The sequence below is a fragment of the Pseudomyrmex gracilis genome, unplaced genomic scaffold (genome assembly GCF_002006095.1).
Source record: "Pseudomyrmex gracilis isolate BER0280 unplaced genomic scaffold, ASM200609v1 scaffold_131, whole genome shotgun sequence".
Lineage (NCBI taxonomy): Eukaryota > Metazoa > Arthropoda > Insecta > Hymenoptera > Formicidae > Pseudomyrmex > Pseudomyrmex gracilis.
In genome coordinates this window covers 31,049-55,275 of record NW_018020715.1, presented here as the reverse complement: position 1 = coordinate 55,275, position 24,227 = coordinate 31,049, and the positions used below count along the sequence as shown (strand labels likewise).

The 24,227-nt window shown below is 36.9% G+C and overlaps 1 protein-coding gene across 2 annotated transcripts in view; it reads left to right on the top strand.

Annotated features, from left to right (window-relative positions):
• The window catches only part of LOC109856699 (neuroligin-4, Y-linked), a 166,694-nt gene that overhangs the window by 132,691 nt on the left and 9,776 nt on the right, over window positions 1–24,227 (top strand). For both annotated transcript variants that reach the window (XM_020432269.1, XM_020432268.1), the window contains exons 3-5: window positions 11,693–11,851; window positions 17,614–17,811; window positions 22,222–22,337. In XM_020432269.1, the coding sequence (XP_020287858.1) occupies window positions 11,693–11,851; window positions 17,614–17,811; window positions 22,222–22,337 (473 nt within the window). The remainder of the gene's footprint in view (window positions 1–11,692; window positions 11,852–17,613; window positions 17,812–22,221; window positions 22,338–24,227) is intronic.

Here is a 24,227-nt window from a genome sequence, read left to right as displayed (position 1 = left end):
GGGGACCGCGTTGATCGATTTATCGAGGCGCCTGCTGCCGACTGCGGACCTACACGAACCGAAAGAAAAGGCCTTATGCACGGAAAGAAGGAAAAGCCCGTCGCTGACTTGACCATAAATTAGAGCGCGATTTTTCGCGCCCCGCTTTGTGATTTACAACCCCTGCCAAACGCAAACGCGAACCCATCATCATCCTTGTACCAAGGACCATCTTTCGCTCCCCGTGAGATCTTCGCGCGTCTTTATATTCGTAATTTCTCGGATTTTGCGACCGCCCCCCCCCCCCGTCGTTTTTCGTCGTTTTATTATTCGCCTTCGAGTTTAACGCTCTTACATGTGCGTTTCTCCGTGATTTTTCCGAATGAATCGCCAAACATAGAAAAAAAAATGCGAAACAAAATTGATTTTGAATTCTTCAAAGTTGTTGAAATCCGCGCTCGCCCACAATTTCAGAGATTACCCCCCGCCTCCTTTTCAGAACTCTTACAAATCATCTCGAGTTATCGCGCTGAGAGATTTTTCGAGAATCCAGATACTCGGAATCTCGAAATTTCTGATCTTTGTATCAAACTTTTGTTTTTGTTTTTTTTTTTTTTCGAAATCTTCTTCCCATCTTATAAACTCGAGCTTCTTTAGTTCGCCGTTTGCATCTCGCGTGTTTTCAACTTTTGACATCGAGGGTACTTCACTTTTCGCGCTGCTGCAGAAAAGCTCACTACTTCCGCTACCGCTCTTGACACTCGCAAAATCCTCCGATCTTCACATCTTCGAAACCGGGGCGAGAAGGAAGGGCATTAAATATTGACGTTTCCCCTACGTCAAAAATTCTACGCCAGTACTACCTTTGATACGAAACCCATCAGTGCTGACAACCACCTTAGCACGGATAAAAGGCCGAAACGAGATGAGCCATGATGGCGGGCTCTTTGCCGGGGTTACGATTGCGGCTGCTGAAATATCATCCTCTTGACTAGCACATCCTAACGTGTTAACGACACGTGATGCTTGCCGCCGCCGCCGCCGCGAGTAACTCGTCCCCCGTGATTTTCTATCGCAGCCGCAACGACTTCGCAAGATAAAACAAACGGATTGCAACACACCACTACTGTAAAGAAAACTTTTGTCATTTATTTCGCGTTTTTTCGGTCGCAAAACGCTGTTATTAAAAAATGTAGTTTGATACATATGTGTTTTTTCGAATCTATATATATATATATATATATATTTTATTTATTTTGCGTAAAGAGAAACGCGGTTATTTGAGGATAAATAAACTTGTGAATATATAAAAATATAGTACATGCGTATACATGTAATAATATTAGTGCAAAATTTAACAAAACATATTTTATATGTACATAAACAACTACATATATTCATGAAATTTCTTGAAACCTTTTGAAACACCGTTGCAGAAAAATATTTCATATATTTTCTCGTTCAGTTATATTTTCGTATTTGTTTTAATATTCCGAATATTTCTCTATATGTTTATTCGCGTAAGCCAAATTAATTTCGATAAAAACCGCTCTCTTCCTCTTTCTCTCTCTCTCTCTCTCTCTCTTCCTCTCTCTCTCTCTCTCTTTGACCGACGCGAGATAAACGAGCGCGGGATTTCAATAAACATTCCGCTCAGTTAATTGGTAATTAAGACTCTAAAAACTCATCGACTATGGAAATGTAATTTCCAATATCGAGAGGATGGGAGAAAGAGGGTTAGGGAATCCGGAGGATCCCCGATCTTTTATTTCACGGCGGGAATTTATGGTCACCATAACTTCCCGAAGCCAGGATCGGAAATTCAAGCAATAGCAGTAAAATATTTCTTCCTGATGGAATTTTTTTCCATCATTTTTGTACGTATAAACCAGCCGGGATGTTGAACTCATCACAAGAGAGAGAATAGTGGAGAGCGGTCTAGAAAGCGATAGCAGAACGAAAGTACTCTACGGGAATCCGAGGAAAGCACTAGAACTTTCATTCCCCCCAACACAAACGAGAATATTAAAAAAAAAAAAAAAATAAGTCAGTCAGCGCTTTAGAGCGTTTTGTTTTTCGCGTTTGTTATACAGATATTCAAATATATACATTAAAATACCTGAGGCATCATGTATTTCAAAAAGTATAACCATTTTAATATTAAAATTTTGCTCATACAAGAAGAATATTTAATGAATAATGTATGAAAAATATTTTTGTAAATATAATGTCATTACATATATGTACATTGTCTTCCGGTAACCAAAATACAATTAATATAAATAAACTAGAAACGTGTGTGTGTGTGTGTGTGTGTGTGTGTGTGTGTAAATCATTGAAGAAAAATTATTATAAAATTTTAAAATAATTTCCTGTAACAATCTTTTATTTTCTGCATTTTCTATCGGCTTAAATCCTAAAACACAGAAAGCTTTGTCTTTATCTGGCAGTTGCCATGGGCGTCTCGGATTATCATGGCTGCTGGAATGGTCGGATGAACACGATGCCATAGTCGCTTTACATTAATCCACTAAAACGGGTCATACCTGGGACGCAAGTAAAGTTAATATAAGTAAATTAGAAATTTATCTAACATCTGCTTCAAGCCACGTATATTTATAACGAGATCGTCGTCCGCCGCTCATTACTTTGATACACTCTTGTAAATATGGGAGGGGTATAATAGTGTCGATAATATTTGAGACACCCTCCATTCGAGCCGAACAAAATGGCTCTTTCTGTCAAAATAATACTAAAAAAAAAAAACAAAAAACAATAAATTAATATAGCATAATAACAATAACATCGGACACGCGAGTATATGTGCACGTGTTGATACATAAATAACATTAATATAACTAATGACAAAGAGCGCTGTAAATAAAAAAAACATCAGTTACGAGAGAAATGTAATTAGATGGAAAATAGAGAAGAGATATTTCGTGTGAAAAACTTCTCATATAATTTTTTTTTTTTTTTTTCTACTAACCTTATCTCATCACGTGGTTGACTGAGTATTATAGCTGCGAGCGCGAATTATGCACTCTTGTATAAATAGAAAATTTTACTTTTGTTCCTCATAAACTTAAAATATAAATTTCAACGTTGCTGATGTGGCACACACTGAGCCAGTGGAAGAGAAAGTCGAGCGTGTGTGTGTGTGTGTGTGTGTGTGTAGCTAGTTACAAGCTAGTCAGCGGACATGTGCGAACATCTACTTGTGTTTAAAATTAACGACATGTCAAGTGGGGAGCGAATTACGAGACAATCTGCATCAAGAACAAACGTGTACACACTTTTGTCACATATATCTCGTCTCGTTAATTATCAAATGGGATAGACATTAGATAAATTATAAAACTTATTTAAGCCGCAAATTGTTAGGCTTAAAAACAATAAGACTTTTCAATAAAGACTCTTCCGATTAGAGAGACTTTGAAAACTCTCTCTACTACAATTAAAAAGTTTTTAATTAAAATTTACTTAAAATTTAAATTAGAGACACGAAAAACACCCTTAACTATAATTTTAATTTTAAATTAGATTGTTTTTTTTTGGTTATTTCAAACCCCTGTCTCCTCGACAGGGGTTAGATAATTAAATTTTATTTTATTTTATTTTTTTTCGAAATTTACAAAGCAACGAAAAACTTTTTGAATTAAAAAGTCTTTATTGAAAAAAAAGATATTATTGACATTTAAATATTTGTTCCTCGTGAACTTAATATAATATAATACAATACACGTTGTGCTGTGCACGCGAAACCAGTAGAAGAGGAAGTCGAGTGTGTGTAAGTTACAAGCTAGTAAACATATATATATATTTAGTAAACATATGCGAACATGTACTTGTGTTTAAACTTAACGGCGTATCAAATGGGGAAGCGAATTACATAATGCAACACGTTCGAAATAACGTAATAGAACTTGAGAGAGAGAGAAAAATATTTTATATATATTTTTTTTTTAAGTAAACAATATATATATTTTCTCGATAGACCTCGTGGAGCCGATGGTCTTTTTAACGACAAGCGCGGAATGTTGGCACGCGGAAAATCCGCTTTTATAAACGTGTCATCATCGAGCTGACAGGGCGATGAGAACTCATGCCGATAACCCCATCGCGATCCATCATCAGGCAGGGCGATACACGACAATAGCTTCGCTCTCATTAATTATTTTTTTTCTGCTCTTCGTTTTTTCGTGTTCACGTTCCAAAACCACGCACGTCACGGCTGTTTACCGTCCCCGCATCCAGCTGTGCCCGTCCTGAATGGCTTCCGGTAGACGAGAGGCGAGCCTGGTTGTTATCATCTATCAAGTGCCATCGTCGCGGACAGACACTGTCAGCAAAATCGCGACGCTTTGTTGGTGTTCCCTCTTCGGTCGAGATTTGTCGCCGGGCGGCGCGCGAATCCGACGCTACCGAGACACGGAGTATTAAAAAAAAAAAACCCGTCGCACAAACAAAACCTCTTTTCGATGAAAAAGACAGAATTTGAAGCCCCGCCAGAGTCCTAGGATCCGTCCTATTGTGTTCCTTTGTTGAATTAAACATTTTTCAATTCGAAAATCAGAGAATTTTTATCGAGACAATTCCATTATATAAAAATTCTTTTGTTACACACACGTTTGGTGGTGTGTAATAATATACATTTTTTTTTATTTTACTCTCTATCATATTGTACAATAAAAAATAAACACGAACATGATTTAAAAGCCTGTGTGACAAAGAAAACATTATTATGTACATACGTTTTTATTAAAAATGGTTAAATTAATAAAAAAATTTATTTTACTTAACTCTCTCTCTCTCTCTCTCTCTCACGATAATTTGAAATTATGAATGTGAACAATAACAGGAAAAGAGTTGACCCCGATATCCTGCGAGAAATGTGAAATAATATAAAATGTAATTGAGTTCGAATTGTTCCGTTCCCCCATTCTATTTTATTATATAATTTATTCCACATTGCTTCCTTTATTTTCATTAATTGTTTTTTTTTTTTTTTTTTGTTTTGAAATTTCTTAAGATGCGCATTCCATTGATTGCTTCCGGGAAGATAATGCGGATTCCGTTGACTTTTTAATACGACATTATGGGGATTGTTATTTTGCTGCATCTTGTTACGTAAATGTGGAATATTACGAAACTCCGCGGCGGAAATCTCATTTCAGCGCCATTATTGTTTCGCTATATACAGTCTGACGAAGTCTCGCGTATATATCTCTCGGAAATATTGAAGGCGTGTTTAATTAGGATCGAAATGGGATTTTAATATCGCCGATATCCCCCCCCCCCCCCACACACAATAACTGATTAATAATAAAAGCTCTCGAAACGAGACTTCTTATCGGAGATGGAGGTTCGTTTACACAAACAGAAAATTTTTCACATCAATCCTTTCTTCGTCATTTCCGTTTGTTTGTTTGTTTTTTTTTTCATCATCGTTTTCGCGATGTTTTTAAACATTTGTTATATGTATCTTTTCTCTCTCTCTCAAAAAGTGTGTTGTGTTGGTAAACGCGATACGCCGCTTTATATAATAAATCATCCGGAATTTATTCAAGAGAGGGAAGGAATAATAATATCTTAGCAATATTCTCTACATTTGTCTAGAAAATTTATGAACGAATTTCGAACCTCGTCACGTCATATCGCAGTCCTCGACCTATCGATTGTATCCTTCTCAGCAACTGTTGCCATCATCTCGCGACCTGGCCCGAGAAGTCGAGGAAGTGTATTTCTTCACGATCGTTTTTCACGACGCGAAGTTGCTCTATAAACACAGCAACGCGCACGTTCTTTTTCAAATATTAAAGATCGCGACGTTACAAAATCGCGTTTGCACACAAATCACATTTGCCGAACAATTTGACTTCTTTCGGTCATTTATCTTTTTTTTTTTTCTTTTTTTTTTTTTTGATGAAAAATACGTTTTTTATCATCCTTCATAACTATTTAAGCGCGAATCTCAACGGTTGCGCTCGAAAAAAAATCTCGTCTCGGGAATAATGGCGAAACTTTCTTCGGGGGCTGCTCGTTCGAAATTATCCACCAACTGTTCGAGGGACGAGGGTGCGCATAATGTGGCCGATTACGCGAGAGGTTCGAACGAACAAAAAAGAAAGTGCGCGAGATGCTTTTTATGTATCTATTACCCGAAATTTTTACGACACGGCAAATCCCGACCGACGCCAGAATTTGTTTATGTATATATGTATATTCGCTTATCGGGCGAAGGGATATGGGACGTGGAAATCCGAAGATCTTTAATAATCCCTCTTCTTTCCTTCTTGACTCTAGCTGTCTCTGAGACAGATTTCGCGAGCAGGAATCTGTTTCGTCTCGCGAGCAAAAGGGCTGAAAGACTGAAAAGAACATAATAAAGCAAGTTTTTTGAGATTATTTACCGGATAAGAACCGGCTTTCATATCGGACTGAACGCGCGCGGTTAACGCGCACTTGGCAAAATTTCACAATGTTACTCCTATTTTTAAATTTCACAACCAGTCCTTACCAGAGACTTCACAGAGTGAGAATATATGTTGGAAAGCGGAAAACGAAGAAAAGAGCAAACAAAAAACAAAGTAACTTAAAATTATGCAATAAACGAGTTTACGAAAGAAAAGAGAAAAAAAGTAAAAAATCTACATATAATGTTATATAGTTCATCTCTATGTGTGTGTGTCTGTGTGTGTGTGTGCGCGCGTCTCTCTCTTTATCTTGGTAAATGCTTCTTTCTACCTAGAAATTTTGTATCTCGAATTTTTCGATTGAAACTCGGAAAATAATGATGCAATAAAAAAAACTTTTAATGGCATTTTTACGATGTAAAATTACGGGTTTCCGACCGACCTGAAATAAAAATTGACATTTCCGATTCGAATATCACGAAAAATGAGATGCGGAACTGGTTTCGGAAAAAAAAAAAAAGATTAGTATCGTTCTTTTTTTTTTTTTTTTTTTTTGTCAATTTGCCGTACCTGCAGTCGCATCGAGGCGCGCGCTAATTCGGAAAATGATAGGGATAGGATATATCGACAGAATCAAGGAGATATGGTTAAGCCGTTGATTGAGGAGAATTTGCCATCAAGGACCTCGAGCATACAGCATCCGCGGAAACGGGTGCGTTACGAGAGAGTTACGGATGTGCGAATCTTCGAATTCTCGAATCCAACGCTTGAGGACAAACGTACAACTCAATTTTTGAAAAAAGTTTCGAATTTGCTTGTCGATAAAAAAAAAAAACAAAAAAAAAAAACTCGTACGTATTTTTTCATCAGCTCCTGCGAGCTTTTTTTCTCGACTTGTTAACGTTTTTATTTGTCGCAATTTCGTGCACTTGGATTAGGGGAGTAAAATTTTTGCGAAGGAATTGTGTGAGAGAGAGACGCGAGAAAGAAGAAGAAGAGAAAGAGAAATGATGATCGGATTTACGAGAGCGATAAACATCGTTGTTTTAAGTGTCCACGTGACACAGTCGTCAGGACGTTTCCTAATAAGACAAGCGTATCTATGCGGCAATGTACGTTGCTGTCGCTGGACTGTAGCCGAGCTTTTACCGCGACGATTTCGCCGTGAATACAGGCAATGAATACGGTCCGTGATACCCGTACCGTCGTCATCCTTATCTGTATACCGTAATCCTGCCTGTGTCACTATAGCTTGAAGGACAATGCGATAAAACGCCGCTGCACTGCAGTACAACCCGGTTCTGCTCCGCGCATCATCTCGTGCACTAATACTGTTAACGGCGTATTACGCCGTTTTTAATTATACATTTTTATTTTTCACCGTTTCATTTGCACTGTTATATTTTTATTTGCACCGCGAATCACGGCGCGGATCATTATCCAAGGATTATAAATGTAAAAAAATATCAAAAATTTTATCCCTTTAGGAAAATTTTTAAGATAATCAATATTTCGATAACATCTCCGAGTTCTCGGAGTATGCGGAAGGCGCGCACGTGCGATCTCTCGTTACGCGATCTCTCTTCCGATCTCTCATTAAAAAATTTACGTGACTAAAGTAACGTGACTGTAATTTATTGTATATATACCATTAAATAATATATAATTTATAATATATATTATATGTATAATATATATAATTTATAATATATATTATATGTATTATATATATATGTATATGTATAAATTATTTTAGTCAAAGACTATTATATTCTACAAGTGTACATATTTTGCTAGNTGTAATATATATTATATAATTCATTATATATTTATAATATTATACATTATATTATATTATATGTGTATTATTATATACTACAGTATTACATACTACAGTAAGATCACTGATCTTGGTCGCGTGACCGCGGCGGAGTCACTGACCTCGGCCGCGCGACCTTGGCGGGGTCACTGACCTCGGCCGCGCGACCTTGGGGGGTCACTGACCTCGGCCGCGCGGCCTTGGTGGGGGAGGGTCACTGACCTCGGCCGCGCGACTTTGGTGGGGTCACTGACTTTGGTCACGTAATTACGGTATGTATATATATATGTGTGTGTGTGTGTGTGTATGTATTATATATGGATATAGAATATTATATATGATATATATAATATTCTCGTTTTTACTCTTTTCCTTGTCACGTGACTTTAGTCATATGGTGTTTCTTTACTTCTCTTTATTACGCGTTGTTTTTTCCACTCTTCTTTTTTTTTAGTTTTTGAGTTTGATTTTTATGTGTTATTTCTGATATCTCTCGTTTGTACTTCATGGGTATTATATGGTTTGTAAGACGTATATATTAGCTGTCATCATATTTTATCGCGGTGACATGTTGTGTCTACTGACGGAATATGTTAAAATAAAAATAATAGCGTGCGCGTAGCGCGCGTCTGTGACGTGCTAGTACTATAAATACTCGTAATTTAACGATTTAATATTTTATCATATTTAATCAATTTCAGTAACACGTAAAGTTCTCGAAAAATCTTCTGGTTTTACATTATCAGTGACAGTTTAACATAAAATTTAATTTATTGTTGACATTTATATACAGAGGTAGATCTTTTAATTGAATTTAATTAAAAACTTTATTTTCAATATTTCTTCAATAACAACAAATATTTTATACATTTTATACTAAACAAATAAAAAATAAATATATGTACATGTGTATATATTTACATGTGTGTATATTTTTTAACCAACGTTTTTATAGTTGGTTTATTTAAATATGCATATTTAACATTTTTATTTTGCATATAACAAAAAGCTCTTTGCGGCAATGTTTTTCTCTTTCTAAAATATTAAATACCGCGACTACCGGAATAGGAGTTGAAATTAAATTGTGATGGCACGAGGTCGACCTTAAGTAGCTTAGATAAAGCTTTGATTCGCGCATTGATGAAATATACAATCTGTTTCACGTGCTGGAGGCATTTGCCAGCCACCGGAAGGCTGAAAGGATTAAAGGAAGCGTTACTAAGAAGGCGGATGCAATATCGAGTTTGTAAAATAAAGCGATCTAACGGAGAGAGAAGGGGGAAGGGAACGCAGGTATTTCTCGTTTACCACCCGCGATATCAAACTACGGAGCACCGCTTTATGAATATGTAAAGTCCGTTAGAGGCGCTCCGGCAAATTGTTTGCGGATCGCATCAAATATTGACAGGGCGCTTGTAAATTTATTCACGGCCGAAATAATGTATCACGGCCGCGAGAAGGCTAGATAAGTTGAAATCCCGAGTTTTCTCTCGCCACCCGGAGAAGATCTGATTTTAAAACCTTTTCCTCGCGTAAAATACTAATGCACCACGAAATCCTTTCGATGCGCATTTTGAATTGTCTCGAGATCGATAAATGTAAATTCGCATGGAAAATTTTGCTCTCTCTCTCTCTCTCTCTCGGATTCTTGTACGTCGGATTTTTCGACGTACTTCCGGTCTCAAAAATACTGCGAATTTTCATATATTAAATTAAATATGAAAAAAAACAAAATATCTCTTAAATTATGGAGGCCTCGAATTATATTTCAAAAAATATGCGACTATGCGCAGGCTTTTAGTGTTAATAAATAGAAAAAAAGATAGAGAAGAGAGTTGGCTCGTTTTTTTTTTTTTTTTTTTTATCTTCCGTTATTACAGCATATGCGCAATTACGGAATTCTCCCACCGCGAATTCCCACTGGTATAAAGGCTTTAGTGAAACTACACGCGTCAGGGGACGTGTATTTCGGGGCAATCGGCGGAGTCGCCAATTAGGAAGCGTGTGAGGAAGCTACAAGGACGATAATGAAAATAATAATTATCCGGCACACGGCTGCGGTCCATTAATTGATTCGGTCGCCCAATCGTCATCGTTCTGCACGGTCACTTAATTAACACGGCCGGCCAATCAAGCGACCGTTTACTTCCCTAATCGCATCGATGCTCGTTTTCATCGCGGCGCGTTTGTTCTTGCAGGACTTTCGGCGAATTAATTGCTCAAACACATATCAAAATTTCCATCGTTAAATAATAACGATTTGCGTTATATTGACTATATATACATATATATATATATATATTTTTTTTTTTTTTTAATTAAAATCTAAAGTCGAAAAGAGCTGTGATAAAATTATTTTTCAGAAAGAGAATTATAAGTTTATTTATAAATTTGTTTTTATTACACAAACAGAGAGATGCGTTATCTTTGTTAAATTATTTCCAATAAAAGGAAACTGAAAATTTGAAATATCACACAGTCAAAACTCGATAACTCGAAAATCTCAATAAAACAAAAATTTTGTTCATTCCCTTCCGCTCCGCAGAAAGGAAAAATAAAGCGTCGAAATCTCTACAACTCGAAGATCTTAGATCTTCTCTTGAGATTCGAGTTAGTGAGGTTCGACTGTATTTTAATGGTTAAGCTAAATATTCTGTTCGGAGACTTGTAGAACAAGATCAATCATAAATTTGCAGATAGAATTGTGGAATAGTTTTAGCGGTTAGGAATTAGAAAGGGGTTGAAGGGTGTACAGAAGGCAACAGGGGGTGATCGGCATGCGGATTGCTATCGCGAAGATGATGACGCGCGATTTGTTGAATTATGACCGGCGCTCGGTCTAACCGCAGCGATCAACCCTCACGTGTTCACCCTTCCGGCATTACCGTGGCAAATCAGATTGACGCACCCTTTCGTGTATGCGGGTGCCACACGCTTGTTTTAATTACATCAGAAGCGATAGGCGACACGTCATTCGACACTCGGCTTGTTTCGTTGCTCGCGGAAACTTCGGTGTATATTATTTTGAATTATTTCTTTAATAACACCAATGTCAATATGTTGCATGAAAAATTATTTTAAAAAATTTTACAGAATTCTGTATCATACAGAAATCCACCGAAGAGAGTTAAAAATAAAGCCGAAACGTTTGGAAAAAATAAAATTAGCAGATTTATTTATCGCAAAACACCCTGCAAATGGTTCACACTTGCCCCAACTGCATTAGTCAAAATTTTTCCAATCTCAATAATTTAATCCTAAAGAATACAACCGATTCGATTCTCAGATTTTCCGATTTTTTAGCTGTTTAGCTCGGTAAAAGTTTTTCTCACCTTAGAACATGGTAATTCTTTACCTGGTTGTCAAAACTTTGTGAAAACCTCTGAGAATTGAAAAATAATCTTTTAAGATCACTCGACGCGAACTGATCAGATGTCGTGGATGTCGATCGATCACAGGATAATTTTATTGATTACAGCCGGCTCGAGAGACGGCGGCGGCAAGAGGTATCCTGTGATCGTATTTGTGCACGGAGAGAGTTATGAGTGGAGCAGCGGAAATCCTTACGACGGTAGCGTCCTGGCGAGCTACGGAGGGGTTGTCGTCGTCACCATAAACTATAGACTCGGCATCTTAGGTAAGTCACGTAACGCAGATACTTTTCGCCCCAAATTTGGTTGACAGGGGGGGAGGATTCCTCTCTCCTAAGAGATCTCTCTTTCCAGATCCAAGATTTCCTTTAAAAATCCATCTGACCACGCGAAGCCTCGGATTTTCCAGATTTCCTTTTCGATCATGACGTTCTGGGAGTTCCTGGGAGTCTCTGGATATGCGCGCGAGTAGGAATCGAAAACTTCAATCCCGAATTCTTGACGTATATTGTATCTCGTTCGGATCGCCGCGTCGGTAAACTGGTTCGTTTCGAAAAATTTCGGACGTTTACTTTCACAGGAGTAAAGTTGTCTCTTGTAATTTCTTTAATAACTTTCGTCTCGATTACAATACACATTTCATTTCTTTCGATACAGTTTTCACCTTTCCGAATCATTCAATTTTCTTTTCGCACACGAGTGCGAATGTTCGGGCCTCTAGTTTTTCTCGAAACTCGAAATTTTTTTATTTTGTTGCTTACATTTCTTAATTTTTCTAAAATTTTCTTCCAACTCTTCCGCATGAGGCATCTCGATAATTAACCCCGATTGCTGAGCCAGATATAACTTTCGGGAACTGTTCGAAACTCAGATAAATCACATATGTTAGTTGCCCGCTTAATGGTGTGAAACGCTACCTCGCGGTAGTTAAGGTTTGAAACGAGCCAGTCGACCGTAGCTCATTAGCTATTTAAGGCTGGTTGCACTGACGTCACTTTAACGCTAAGTGTGTTTACTCAATTTTCTTGCTCTATCCAGATAAATCATTTGGATCAGAGTCTGTATAATCGCACAAAAGAGAGAGAGAGAGAGAGACGAACTCGCTTGTCTCTCTATCGTGGTGTAACGCCAAACTCCCTTTAGTTGATCGGTTCAAAACACGCGCTCAAGTCCAATCTAGGTTGGCGCAAGCGCGCGTTCTGTGTCTGAGCGACCATTAGACAGAACTTGTTACTCTCCGTGACGTTTGATGTTCACCAATCAAGAGAAAAAGAAGCTGTGGAAAAAAGCCGAAAAGAGCATGAAGAAACGAACAGTAAGAAGTTGGTCGCTAACATCGCGGGAATTGCAAGTTCCGGCGACCCGGCTTGTTGCCTGGCAACCCGGGCAACCAAATCTAATAGGAAACTCATTACGGCCAGGTCTTCCGTTTCACCAAACTAAATTCTTGACTCCACCCTCTCTCTCTCCTTCCTCTCTCTCCCGCTCTCTTCCCCTCCTCTCTCTCTCTTTCTCTCTCATCCTGCTCTTCAGCGCGACAACAACTCTCGCTATTCTCGTCTATCATCCCCGCCGCGTGCGTTGCGTCTTAATATCATCTCCAGTTCGAAAACTCTAATAAAAGGATCTAAATATACGAATCGTGTGAATTTGAACGTTTAAATTAAATTAAGCGATTTAAGATTCTATGATTTTGAAAGTTCGATTGTTCTTTAAAATTGGTTTTCTTATGCGAAAATTAAAAATTGTTGTAAGATACGTGGAGATAAACAAATTGCCGCAATTAAAATTTACACATCAGACTTTTCTTCCGCATCGATGAAGCAATTCAAATGTGAAAAGAGAGAGAGCTGAAACAGAACAAGTGCATTAAAAGTATCGTGTGAACAAATTAAAAAAAAGTGACACATGATGACAACGCGGATATAGGTACGTCGCCAAATTCGGAAATTCAATTCCATCGACAGCGGAATATATATATGTAAAAAAAAAAAACAAAAAAAAAAAAAAACAAAAAGAGGCGCGAGAGGAAAAAAATATATATAGCGAATAGCGGGATAAAATGGCGACGTCCAGGAAATTCCACTCCGCGGCGGCCACAATTTTTCCCCCTCGCTCGTTCCCGGGAGCTTTTTTTTTTTTTTTTGTCTATTTTCTTTCGTTTCGGAAAAATGATGCTGTGCTTTTTGAGCACCGCGCGACCGCGCGACGCGATATCCACCAACACCTACACCATTCCTCCTCCACCCGCGCTTTTCCCCCCCCCCCCTCACGTACATACCTCACCGTATACCGGAAAATTTAAATCAACGAATAGCGTTCAGCAGTTCTATTGTAACCAGAAGAATAGGAGACGCGGAAGCGCAACGCGACAGATATGCCGGAGGTTGAATATCAAATGGGACATGACCGGTGCTTTATTTCTGTTCCGCTTTCATGTTCGCGCCTTTCTGATGCGCGTAAGGGAGGGTCTTTTTTATGCGTTTTTATTTTCGGAACCTGAAGCGTCGTCGAGCATCGTTAGCGGATCGGAGAAATCCAGCTGTATAATCTAAAAGTTGCAAGACGAGAGAACTGAAGAAGACTCTGCGTCTTGTTATGAGAAAGAAACAAGCAGATATACTGTAGAAGTGCAAATGTTCCGTTATCCGTAAGTAGTCAAGCAAAAATAATTCAGCTTGAGAAAAATTTTAACTAATATAAATGTGAAAAAAAAAAAATACAAATATCGATCGACAAGTCGATCGGATTGAAAAATTATGAAAGATGATTTAAGAGCGCGATTTCATCGCAAGACAACTCTAAAATATGTTAACCCTCTATGGGCCCATGTAACTCTTTCAAGTCACAAGCTAATACATTCACATTTTACCAAATAGGTTTATAATATAACGACGAGGAGTGGCCTCGGGTTCAGGTTGAAAATAATTCAACGTTGATTAGACAGGGCGTATCTGAACAAGTTGCTGGATGTTTTTTGCATTGAGGCGAAATTCAAAACGACCAAATTTTCCCAAACGTTTCGACTATATTTGCAGTCATCTTCAGTGGGTACTGGTAAAAAATTAATTTGACTGCAAATATAGTCGAAACGTTTGGGAAAATTTGGTCGTTTTGAATTTCACCTCAATGCAAAAAACATCCAGCAACTTGTTCAGATACGCCCTGTCTAATCAACATCAAATAGGTTTAGTTTTTTTCACAAGATGATGATATACGTCTTAATTAATTACAATGCCTCCTGAAATAACCAATAACAATATTGATGACGGGTTGGCGGCACCGTCAACCTGAAATGTCAAAATAAATTACCTTGGAAGTTGTATCTGCAGATAGAAAATTCGTCCCATAGAGGGTTAAGGGTCAAAAATCAAACGCGAGAAAAATATGGAAGAGAGATAGAAACCGAAATGATTATTATACCTGACGCGATAAATCCGTCGGATGTTGTTAAACAAGTTCTATATGAGAACTATTAAAACTACTACGTAATCCCGAAAGAACTTTGTAAGAGGCTTAAATTCTTCAAGGATCTAGCGAGAGGAAAAGGATATATATTTGGGCGTTTTTCCGCTCAACATCAGGCTTTCCAAATTATCGATTTGGCAAGACTAGCGGGGAAACAGTCGGCGCAACATCGTTGACCCAGATCCTGGCGATGGTAACGCCTCCCTTGTTAAGGCACCGAGTGCCCCAAAGTTAATGCACACCGGCAAGTATATATACGGGAGGCTCATAATGGAAATAATCCTCTTAGCTCTGTGAAGAACAGTCTCTAGTATGTCAGCAGAGTAAATATGATGGATAATTTAATAGCACGGTGTTACGTGCGGCGAAGGCAAACATACCGACCGAGTGCAAGAGTCTTATTGCAAGATGAAATATCACAGCGCCGAACTTGCCAGCAGCAACAATCGTCGCTCGCGATTTAATTTCGGCCGGAGGAAAAAAAGTCATCCCCGGAAGAGATCCCGAAGGGTTGACCTGACTCAATTAACGTTAATTTCATTTTCTCCTCTGTCTGTATTAAAAGAGAACTGAAACTAATTGACTACACGGATAGCTGACACTACTAGGTAATTTCTAAGTTTTTGCGAAACCCAATCAGGAGATTACTTGAAGGGGACATTACGTACGCTTCGCGTTCGCGAAGAAATTTGTATTTCTCCCTAATTGACATTTGTTGTACGTAAAAAAAATTAAGTGCAAGAAAATATCGACAATATTCTAACTTTTCTTTATATATATATATATATATATATATATATATATATAAATGAACTTTTTGTTAATTGCATTAGAAACTTTGGAAAAGAAAGGAAACAGGTAATTGCACAAATGCTGATTAAAATTAGATCGGCGTTTTTTTTTTTTTCATTATTTTCTTCTTCTCAAAGTTCACATTAACAAAAAATGTCTTCTTGTATCATGAAATTGCTGTGACGATATATATATATATATATATTAGGTCTAGCGAAAAGTTCTGTCCGTTTTTGGAATAAAACAAAATACAAATTTTTCTGAATTTTTCTGAATTTTTCAAAAATTGGATATACAAATTGCCCTAACGCTGGCAAGAAATTATTAATATGACAATGGCAATTATATTATTTAATAAAGGTTATTGACAATAAGAAAAATTTGTATTTTGTTTTATTCCAAAAACGGACAGAACTTTCCGGTAGACCTAATATATATATATATATTAGGTAGACCTATATATATATATTAGGTCTACCGGAAAGTTCTGTCCGTTTTTGGAATAAAACAAAATACAAATTTTTCTGAATTTTTCAAAAATTGGATATACAAATTGCCCTCACGCTGGCAAAGAAAATCATTAATAACAATGGCAATTATATATTATTTAATAAAGATTATTGACGGTAAGAAAAATGTGTATTTTGTTTTATTCCAAAAACGGACAGAACTTTCCGGTAGACCTAATATATATATATATACATACTTATTCAATCGTCTGGCACGGAACTCTGTGTAATGTAAAACCAATATATAGAACAAAACGTGAGAATAAATATAAATAAATGTGGACATCTGGCAGATTTACGAAACTCGAATTTATTCCCGGGGAAACCGGAAGGGATGGAATAAAGTCGGTCTGTTGACGAATAGTATTTCGACGAGGGAACCAAGTCGAAAACGATTTCGTGTATCATGGCAATGTTGTGTATCTGACAAACCGAGTAAGATTGTTGCCAGTGGCGCCATCCGGTCGTCATAAATATCGTCACGACTACGCCAATTGATAGTGATATCTCGCCCGGCGAAACGATACGCAAAGTAGGACGTGATACGTGTCTGAACACTAAATCATACCGGCTGCTGGGATGCCCCCAGACGGGCCAATCTGTATATCCTCAGTCATTTAACCCTTTCACGCAGAAGGGTTGTGCATCCGGTGCGCACGATATACATGTATCCACGTTTCAGGGAGCTGCATAAATTCTAATATGCATCTTGCATCTCTATAAATTAATAACGCTTGTGCGAAAACTATGACACCTCTTCGGGCTTCACACGTGAAAATTAATCAAACGAGAGAAATATCAGTAGTACGACTACTATATTGGTCAGCCCGGGAGCGATAAAATCTATTAACACATTTAATAATTTGCATTTGCAACAAAACCCAACGCGTTTTAAATACAAAAACTAATTAATAATTTAACCCTTTTTAATATATATTTTTATTATTTTAATTAATATTTTTTCATATTACTTAATTAATAAATTTAATTCGAAATTTGTCATTTTGTATTTTCTATATCATACGTGTATATTCCTAAATGAGAGAATCCCGGAGAGAGTGCAATTGTCATTTTATTGCTCTTTTGAAATTTATTCTGTCACCCGACCGTGGTACACGACCATTGGAATTAGCTCTCTATTGAGACAGTAATTCTCGTTGCAACTACTACTATGTTGTTATACCGGCCGTAACCAGCGATAATGGATACCGGTGGGGTGCGTCGCACTGACCATAAAGCGGAGGTTGTTTTGATTGCAGGCTTTCTAAATGCCAACACAGACTCGCACTTACGCTCGCCAGCGAATTACGGCCTGATGGACCAGATCGCGGCGTTACATTGGGTCCAGGAGAACATCGCTTATTTCGGCGGTGATCCTGGTAATGTTACGCTGGTGGGACACGGTACCGGTGCCGCCTGCGTGAACTTCCTGATGACCAGTCACGCGGTTCCCGATGGTAAGTCACTTGTCCAATTCCAACAAACGGCAAATTTCCAACAAATTTATATTAACATCGATTTTCTCTTTTTTTTTCTCTCTCTCTCTCTCTCTTTAATTTTTTCTTTTTCTCATCATCTCTTTCTAACATCGACGGACTATATAAAAGACTAAAACAATTACAAGTAAACAAAAGAAACGGATTAATTTAAATTGAAAAAACGACGTTTCAAAAGAGACAATTTGTCAATGAAAAGACACGTAATAAAAAACGTGTTTGAATATTTTATTTCAAAGCTATCTTTGTGAAAAAAAAATAGCTATTCAAATTCCTTTGTCTCGGTCACTCTGTTCCGGAGAAACAATCTTGTAACAGTTTATATATTGTTCTCGGACCCCGGTCCATAGAGAGAACCCGTCCCTCTCGGGCGTTGCGACATGGAAACAGATAACGTCACGCGTAGTGAAAGAGGAGATGGAGAGGGAGAGAGAGAGAGAGAGCGGAGAGGTCGGAGAGCGAGAAGCCATACGAGAGACAATGATACGAAGGAGCTAGGAATAATGGGGTGGTTTACCAGGCGCCATAAATTACGAAGGAATCAGCTGGCCCGACCGCCATTGACAACTCGCAGCTGTAGTGAATTATCATCCAGAAGGTCCCGAGCGATAAGCTTCGCGGTTCCGAAACAGATTGCTACGCTTTTCTCCTCTTCTTCTTTTTGTTCTCTTCTCGCGCTGATAAAATCAAATGCGACTTACATATATATATATATATATATATCCGCGCGTACGTCTTTTGTTCTTCTTCTTCCAACTAATCCTGTTTGCTCTTTTATCATAAGAAAAAAGAACAAATACGAATGTGTTTTATTGAAGTAATCGACTTTTTTTTACTTTCTCCCTTCTTCTTTGATTTTCTGTGTCTTGAATAATTTATATTTCTGAGAGAAAGGGTGTGTGTGTAAGTGTGTGTGCGTGTTTGAAGATTTTAGATCCCTTTAAATCTTGATTTATCGATTTTTCGATTTCTCGATAACACTTCGATCCTACAACTTTAATTCTTGCTCTCTTCCGAATTCCAAGATTCTTTGGATCTTGTCTCTTTTTCTCTTTGGTTTTTTTTAAAATCTTGATTTCGCGACTACCTCCGTTTTCTTTTGACCTTTAATTCGCTCGCTTAGCTCCTGGAATTCCCTCTCGCTCTTCCTCCAAGGAATTAATTAATCCTCCGGGTATTATGGAGGACTGCCATTAAATCCAAGTAACGCGCGCCGGAATTTGAGCCGGCGATAATCCTTTAATAGTCCTTTAATGTCGCGAGCTTCGACACCGTCTTATCGTCCGGTGTAGTATCTGTCCGACGACGGCGACAGGGTATCGGAAGAACAGGGCCATCTTGATTTTGTAACGTCGGAAATACGTCAGGGATGTGTTCGACGAGATATATTCAGAGCTTATACCTGTTCCTCTCCCATCCATCGTGATATCTTCTCTAAACGAATGAGATCCGAATCCGGATATCGACACGTGTGTGTGTGTATGTATGCGTGTGTGTGTGTGTGTGTCGGAATGATAAAATCGCTTTCGAAGACGTCGAATATCAAGACGAGGGTAGATTATACGCGTATTACGCGTGGGAGAAACTCAGCTGTCGCTTTTAGTTTACGTACCGCGAATCTTTGTTTACTCGAGTATCTATAAACGCTGCAAGGAAATTTCATCATAGTATAATTAGTATAATAAGTAGGTATAGTGTAATAATTACATAGTTAACAAATTAAAAGGGATCAAAGATTGGTGGTAATTTGTTTTCTTAATTATATACATTTTAACTTTATTTGTAACTTAACTAACTGTGATATATAGTTATGGTAAGGATAGTTGTATTTATTTGTTAGTTAGTTAGTTTATTTGTTAGATAGTTGTATTTATAGTTGTATTTATTATTTCCTCAGATATGAAACCTTTCTTTAAATACAATATATATATAAAATACATATATATATAATACATATATATATATAAAATATATATAAAATAAATATAATATAATATAATATAATATATATATATAAAAAAAAAATGTTTTTTCTTTATTCGATTTTCGAATAGTAAAACTATAGTTATTTAAAACTATAGTTATAGTATTCATAGTTGTATTTATTATTTCCTTAGATATGAAACTTTTCTTTAAATATACATATATATAATATATAAATGTTTCTTCTTTATTCGATTTTCGGATAGTAAAACTATAGTTGTATTTATAGTTGTATTTATTATTTCCTTAGATATGAAACCTTTTTTTAAATATATATATATATAAAAAAAAAAAATTGTTTTTTCTTTATTCGATTTTCGGATAGTAAAACCATGCTAAGAGGAATAACACGCGGCAGCTTTCACGAGAACAAAATCTCGTCTTTTCGGGGGGTGGGTATTAAGATTAACGACTCGCGAGATTGGGATTAAAGCGTACTTATCCTCGAGATCTTTCGTATTAAATAATAGACAAACTCTAGACACGACTACGTTTTCGCTTCGCCTTAATTTTCCTCGCTTGCTGCAGACTATATATATATATATATATGCGCTCTCTCTTGTCTATTCATCTCTAACGCGATGTCCAATTTTGCGACGCGTGATGAGAAATTTAATGACTAATAAGCCTCAGTCGAAGACCAACACTCTTCTCAGCTAACGAGATGTTTCATTTCTCCGTTTTATTATTTTCATTGTTGTGTCGCAAAAATTTTTCCGTCTTCTAATATAAAGTTTGCACGCGCGCGCGATATTTTACAACACGAATGTATTTTTATACAATCAAACGTTTGCAATAATATAAAATATATTTTTTTTAATTGCGAGCTTAAATACTTTTTACAAAAGTTTTCGAACCGCATATTGGCGCAACGTATCGCGATAATATAATTTTACTGTTTTTCCCGAACGTCGTCTTACGTAAGACGACGCGCGTCTTGCTTTTCATCGTTAGAACAGAAATTGTTGATAAACGTAATGGAAGTCGTTGATTGGAAATAAATCTATCGAACGGCCGGGATATAGAGACGAGTATTCGTTACTATGCATTGAAACTCTGATTGTATTTCGTTTACTCAGGTAATATCATAGTTCCGTTCGCGAAGGGAATCGACCCCGAAATCATCTCGAAATTCAATTCCGCATAGCTATATATAATCCCCTTCTCACATGAACAAACACTTTTGCATTACGAGATATATATGATTTGCGAATCTCCCCGGGTATAAAGCTCTTTCGGTCCTTTTGAAACACAAGAATTTCGCGCAAGAATTCCTCGAAATCGTATCTCGAATACTGTTCTAAGATGTTCTCGCAATCAAAAAAAAAAAAAAAAAGAAAAACGTATTTTTACGAGAATAGATTGAACAATGCAAAGAGATATCGCAATTTGTTTTTTTAAAATATTATAATTATTCTGTTCCTAAATGCAGTTATAAGAGGTGACCTCCAGAATTTTATTAAGAATAAATTATGTATAAAAAAAACCAGCCATGGCAACCAAAAGTGCGGAGTGTAACGCAAATAAAATGTTTATGTTTTTTAATATGATGTCCCAAACGATTTTCGACTTTTATTTTTACAGTCGTTATCAGTGGTGCATCTAATTATTTACAAAAATAAATCATATGACAATACAACGTGTGAGATAAACAATAACAATTGGAAAACTTAAAATTAAAATAAATACCTTACAGTCCTACCCGGAAAATAATATTTTTGTAAACAATTTGATGTGCCACTGATGATGACTGTAAAAATAAAAGTCGAGTACGTTTGGTACATCATATTAAAACATAAACATTTTATTTGCATTACACCCCGCACTTTTGGTTGCTATGGCTGATTTTTTTATACATAATTTATTCTATTGAACTATTATAATTTATTCAATTGACTATCAACAATTTTGTTTTGCTGTCTTGGTGCCTCTCGACATTCAGTACCGTACATTAATTTTATTTATAAGGTGTGTACGCGACTTGACTTACTGTATATTACTTTTAATTCTGTTAATTTTCTTTAATTTTGTATTTTATTCAGTGTGGCTGATGACGACCGTAATCAACGGTCGAAACGTCCGATAAATCACATTATTTCCACTAGGAAAAAATTTTACTTATTAAACTGCCACCATCTGCAGTCCAGAGGCTGTAAGGTCCAACTTTATTTAATTTTTATTAATTGTTTCTGCCGTTTTTCTAATTATAATTTATTCTGTTCCTATTGGATTATATTTATTACGTGTGGTAATTATTACACACTAAAAAAGTATTTCTAAATTTTACATTTCATGTTTTTTTTTGACACAAAAAAGAAATTCGTCCGTCGAAATATTTAACAAGTCTAGCGTATAATCGTACGTTGTGTAAAAGAGAGTCGGTTGCAGGTTTGCTGTTTCACCGAGGCGTCCTGATGTCGGGTAGTGCGCTTTCACCCTGGGCGTTGGTGAGAGGCGCCGCCAATTACGCCATGCAGGTCGCCAAACACCTAAATTGTTCATCGGTGAGTACCGGCAAACACACGTCTGATCGTACGGAAATTATCCCGCGCGTCATTCTATAATTGCATTAACCTTTCAGCCATTCCCTTTTTTCTCTATCATGTATCTTTGCGCAAAAAATACTAACGCCTTGCGATAACTTTGAAATTAAATTTTAATTAAAAGAGATAGATACCCTAAATTTTTTTGTATTTAAATAATTTGGTTGATTAATTGATTGCTGTTCTAATAATTATAGAATTTTGCAAAATAATGCATGACTTTTCTGTTTCCTAAATGACCTAATCTATCTTCACGCTTCGGCCGAGTCGAAAAGTTTTTAGACATCCTATATGCGTAAAAGTTTAATTAAAAAAAAACCTCTTAAACAAAATTCAAACGCTATTGTGTTCACACTTTGCAAAATAGTTGAAAAAACGTTGAGTTCGATAAACATTTTTTTGGTTTATTTTTTTAGTTTACAGAATGATTCGGAATTGATAAAACACGTGCGCGCGTGTTATATATATTTTATCGTGTTCGGCACTATCTGCATTAATTCTTATTTGCTCGTTTTCGAGAGCGCGCGGTTCGCATAATTCACAATAATGCCCGCCGACGCACCGTCGGTGCAGCGAATGACCGCGTGAAATCCGGACAAACATAAATTAAAATATCAACTGAACGAATATCCGTTGTGCGCGCTCGTGTTTTTATAGCGTTAATTACGCAATACCAATTATATTAACGGCGCGTTTCAATTAAGCTAATATACACCCGAGACATACAACGGTCCCAATAGACGAGTGCGTGCGCTTTCAATAAAAGGGTCGCCAAATTCCGCGAATTGCAAATTGCACGATGCAAATTCGATGTGAAAATCATTTTGATTACAAAGCTACGATAACTTTTTTCGTTATTTAGAGAGATTTTCAGAAATTATCTAAATAAAAAGTTCAATTTCGGAAGAAAGAGAGCAAAAGGCTCCGTTTCAATTGTAATAAATATTTCATTTCTTTTCAATATTTCCTTGTACGATATTTTCGATATATTCCTCGCCTCCCCGATTCGCATATTGTCTCATTTTTATCTACTCTTAGATTTTTATTTCGATTTTACGAACAGTATAATATTACGTAAAATAAAATAAAAATCTTTTATTAAAACTTTAATTTTAGATATTCATATGAAAAGTGCGCGGAGTACACACTCCGTAATTCTATACGGATTTATATTTCTCTCTCTCCCTCTCTCTCTCTCTGTATTTTTTTCTCTCTTTATTTTTCCTTCTTTTTTTTACGGCTTACATAATACACCCTTTGCGCAAAGAAACACCATGAAAAATATGTTGTTCTCGGTTGACAGTTATTTTATTAAAGGTGAATTACGTATTTGACCCACTTTATAACCGGAGGAAAGACGGTCTCCTCCCCCCGCCCAAGACGGTCTTCTTTATTGAAATTGATATGCACCAGCGCTGGTAAATTCCAGCGACGATATTTCCGATTCTCGGAAAGTCCCTGATATATCTATAAGCGATCTCCCCGTTCGCGCGCGCTCCCGTTCGTCAAAAATAACCCAATAAAAAGATAACCCGGTTCCATCGGTGTTTTTCCAATTCGAACTTTCCCTCCCCCCCACCCCGTGGATATTTCAAAAGGTGTGTGTGTACGCGGGAGATGAATAAAATTGATTCTCGCTACAAGTTCGTTAATCCGGACATAGCATAATATAATCCCTACGTCGATTTTTCCATTTCGCGCGCCACCATTTTTCCGCGGGGCACTTTCAGAAACATCGGGAAACAATCGACACTAATCCCCGTTTAATCGTTACTTTCAATAGAGAACCCGCAAAATCAGAACCCTTCAGGTAAACCGTGGAGAATCATTCGGGGTTTTTTTTTTTTTTTT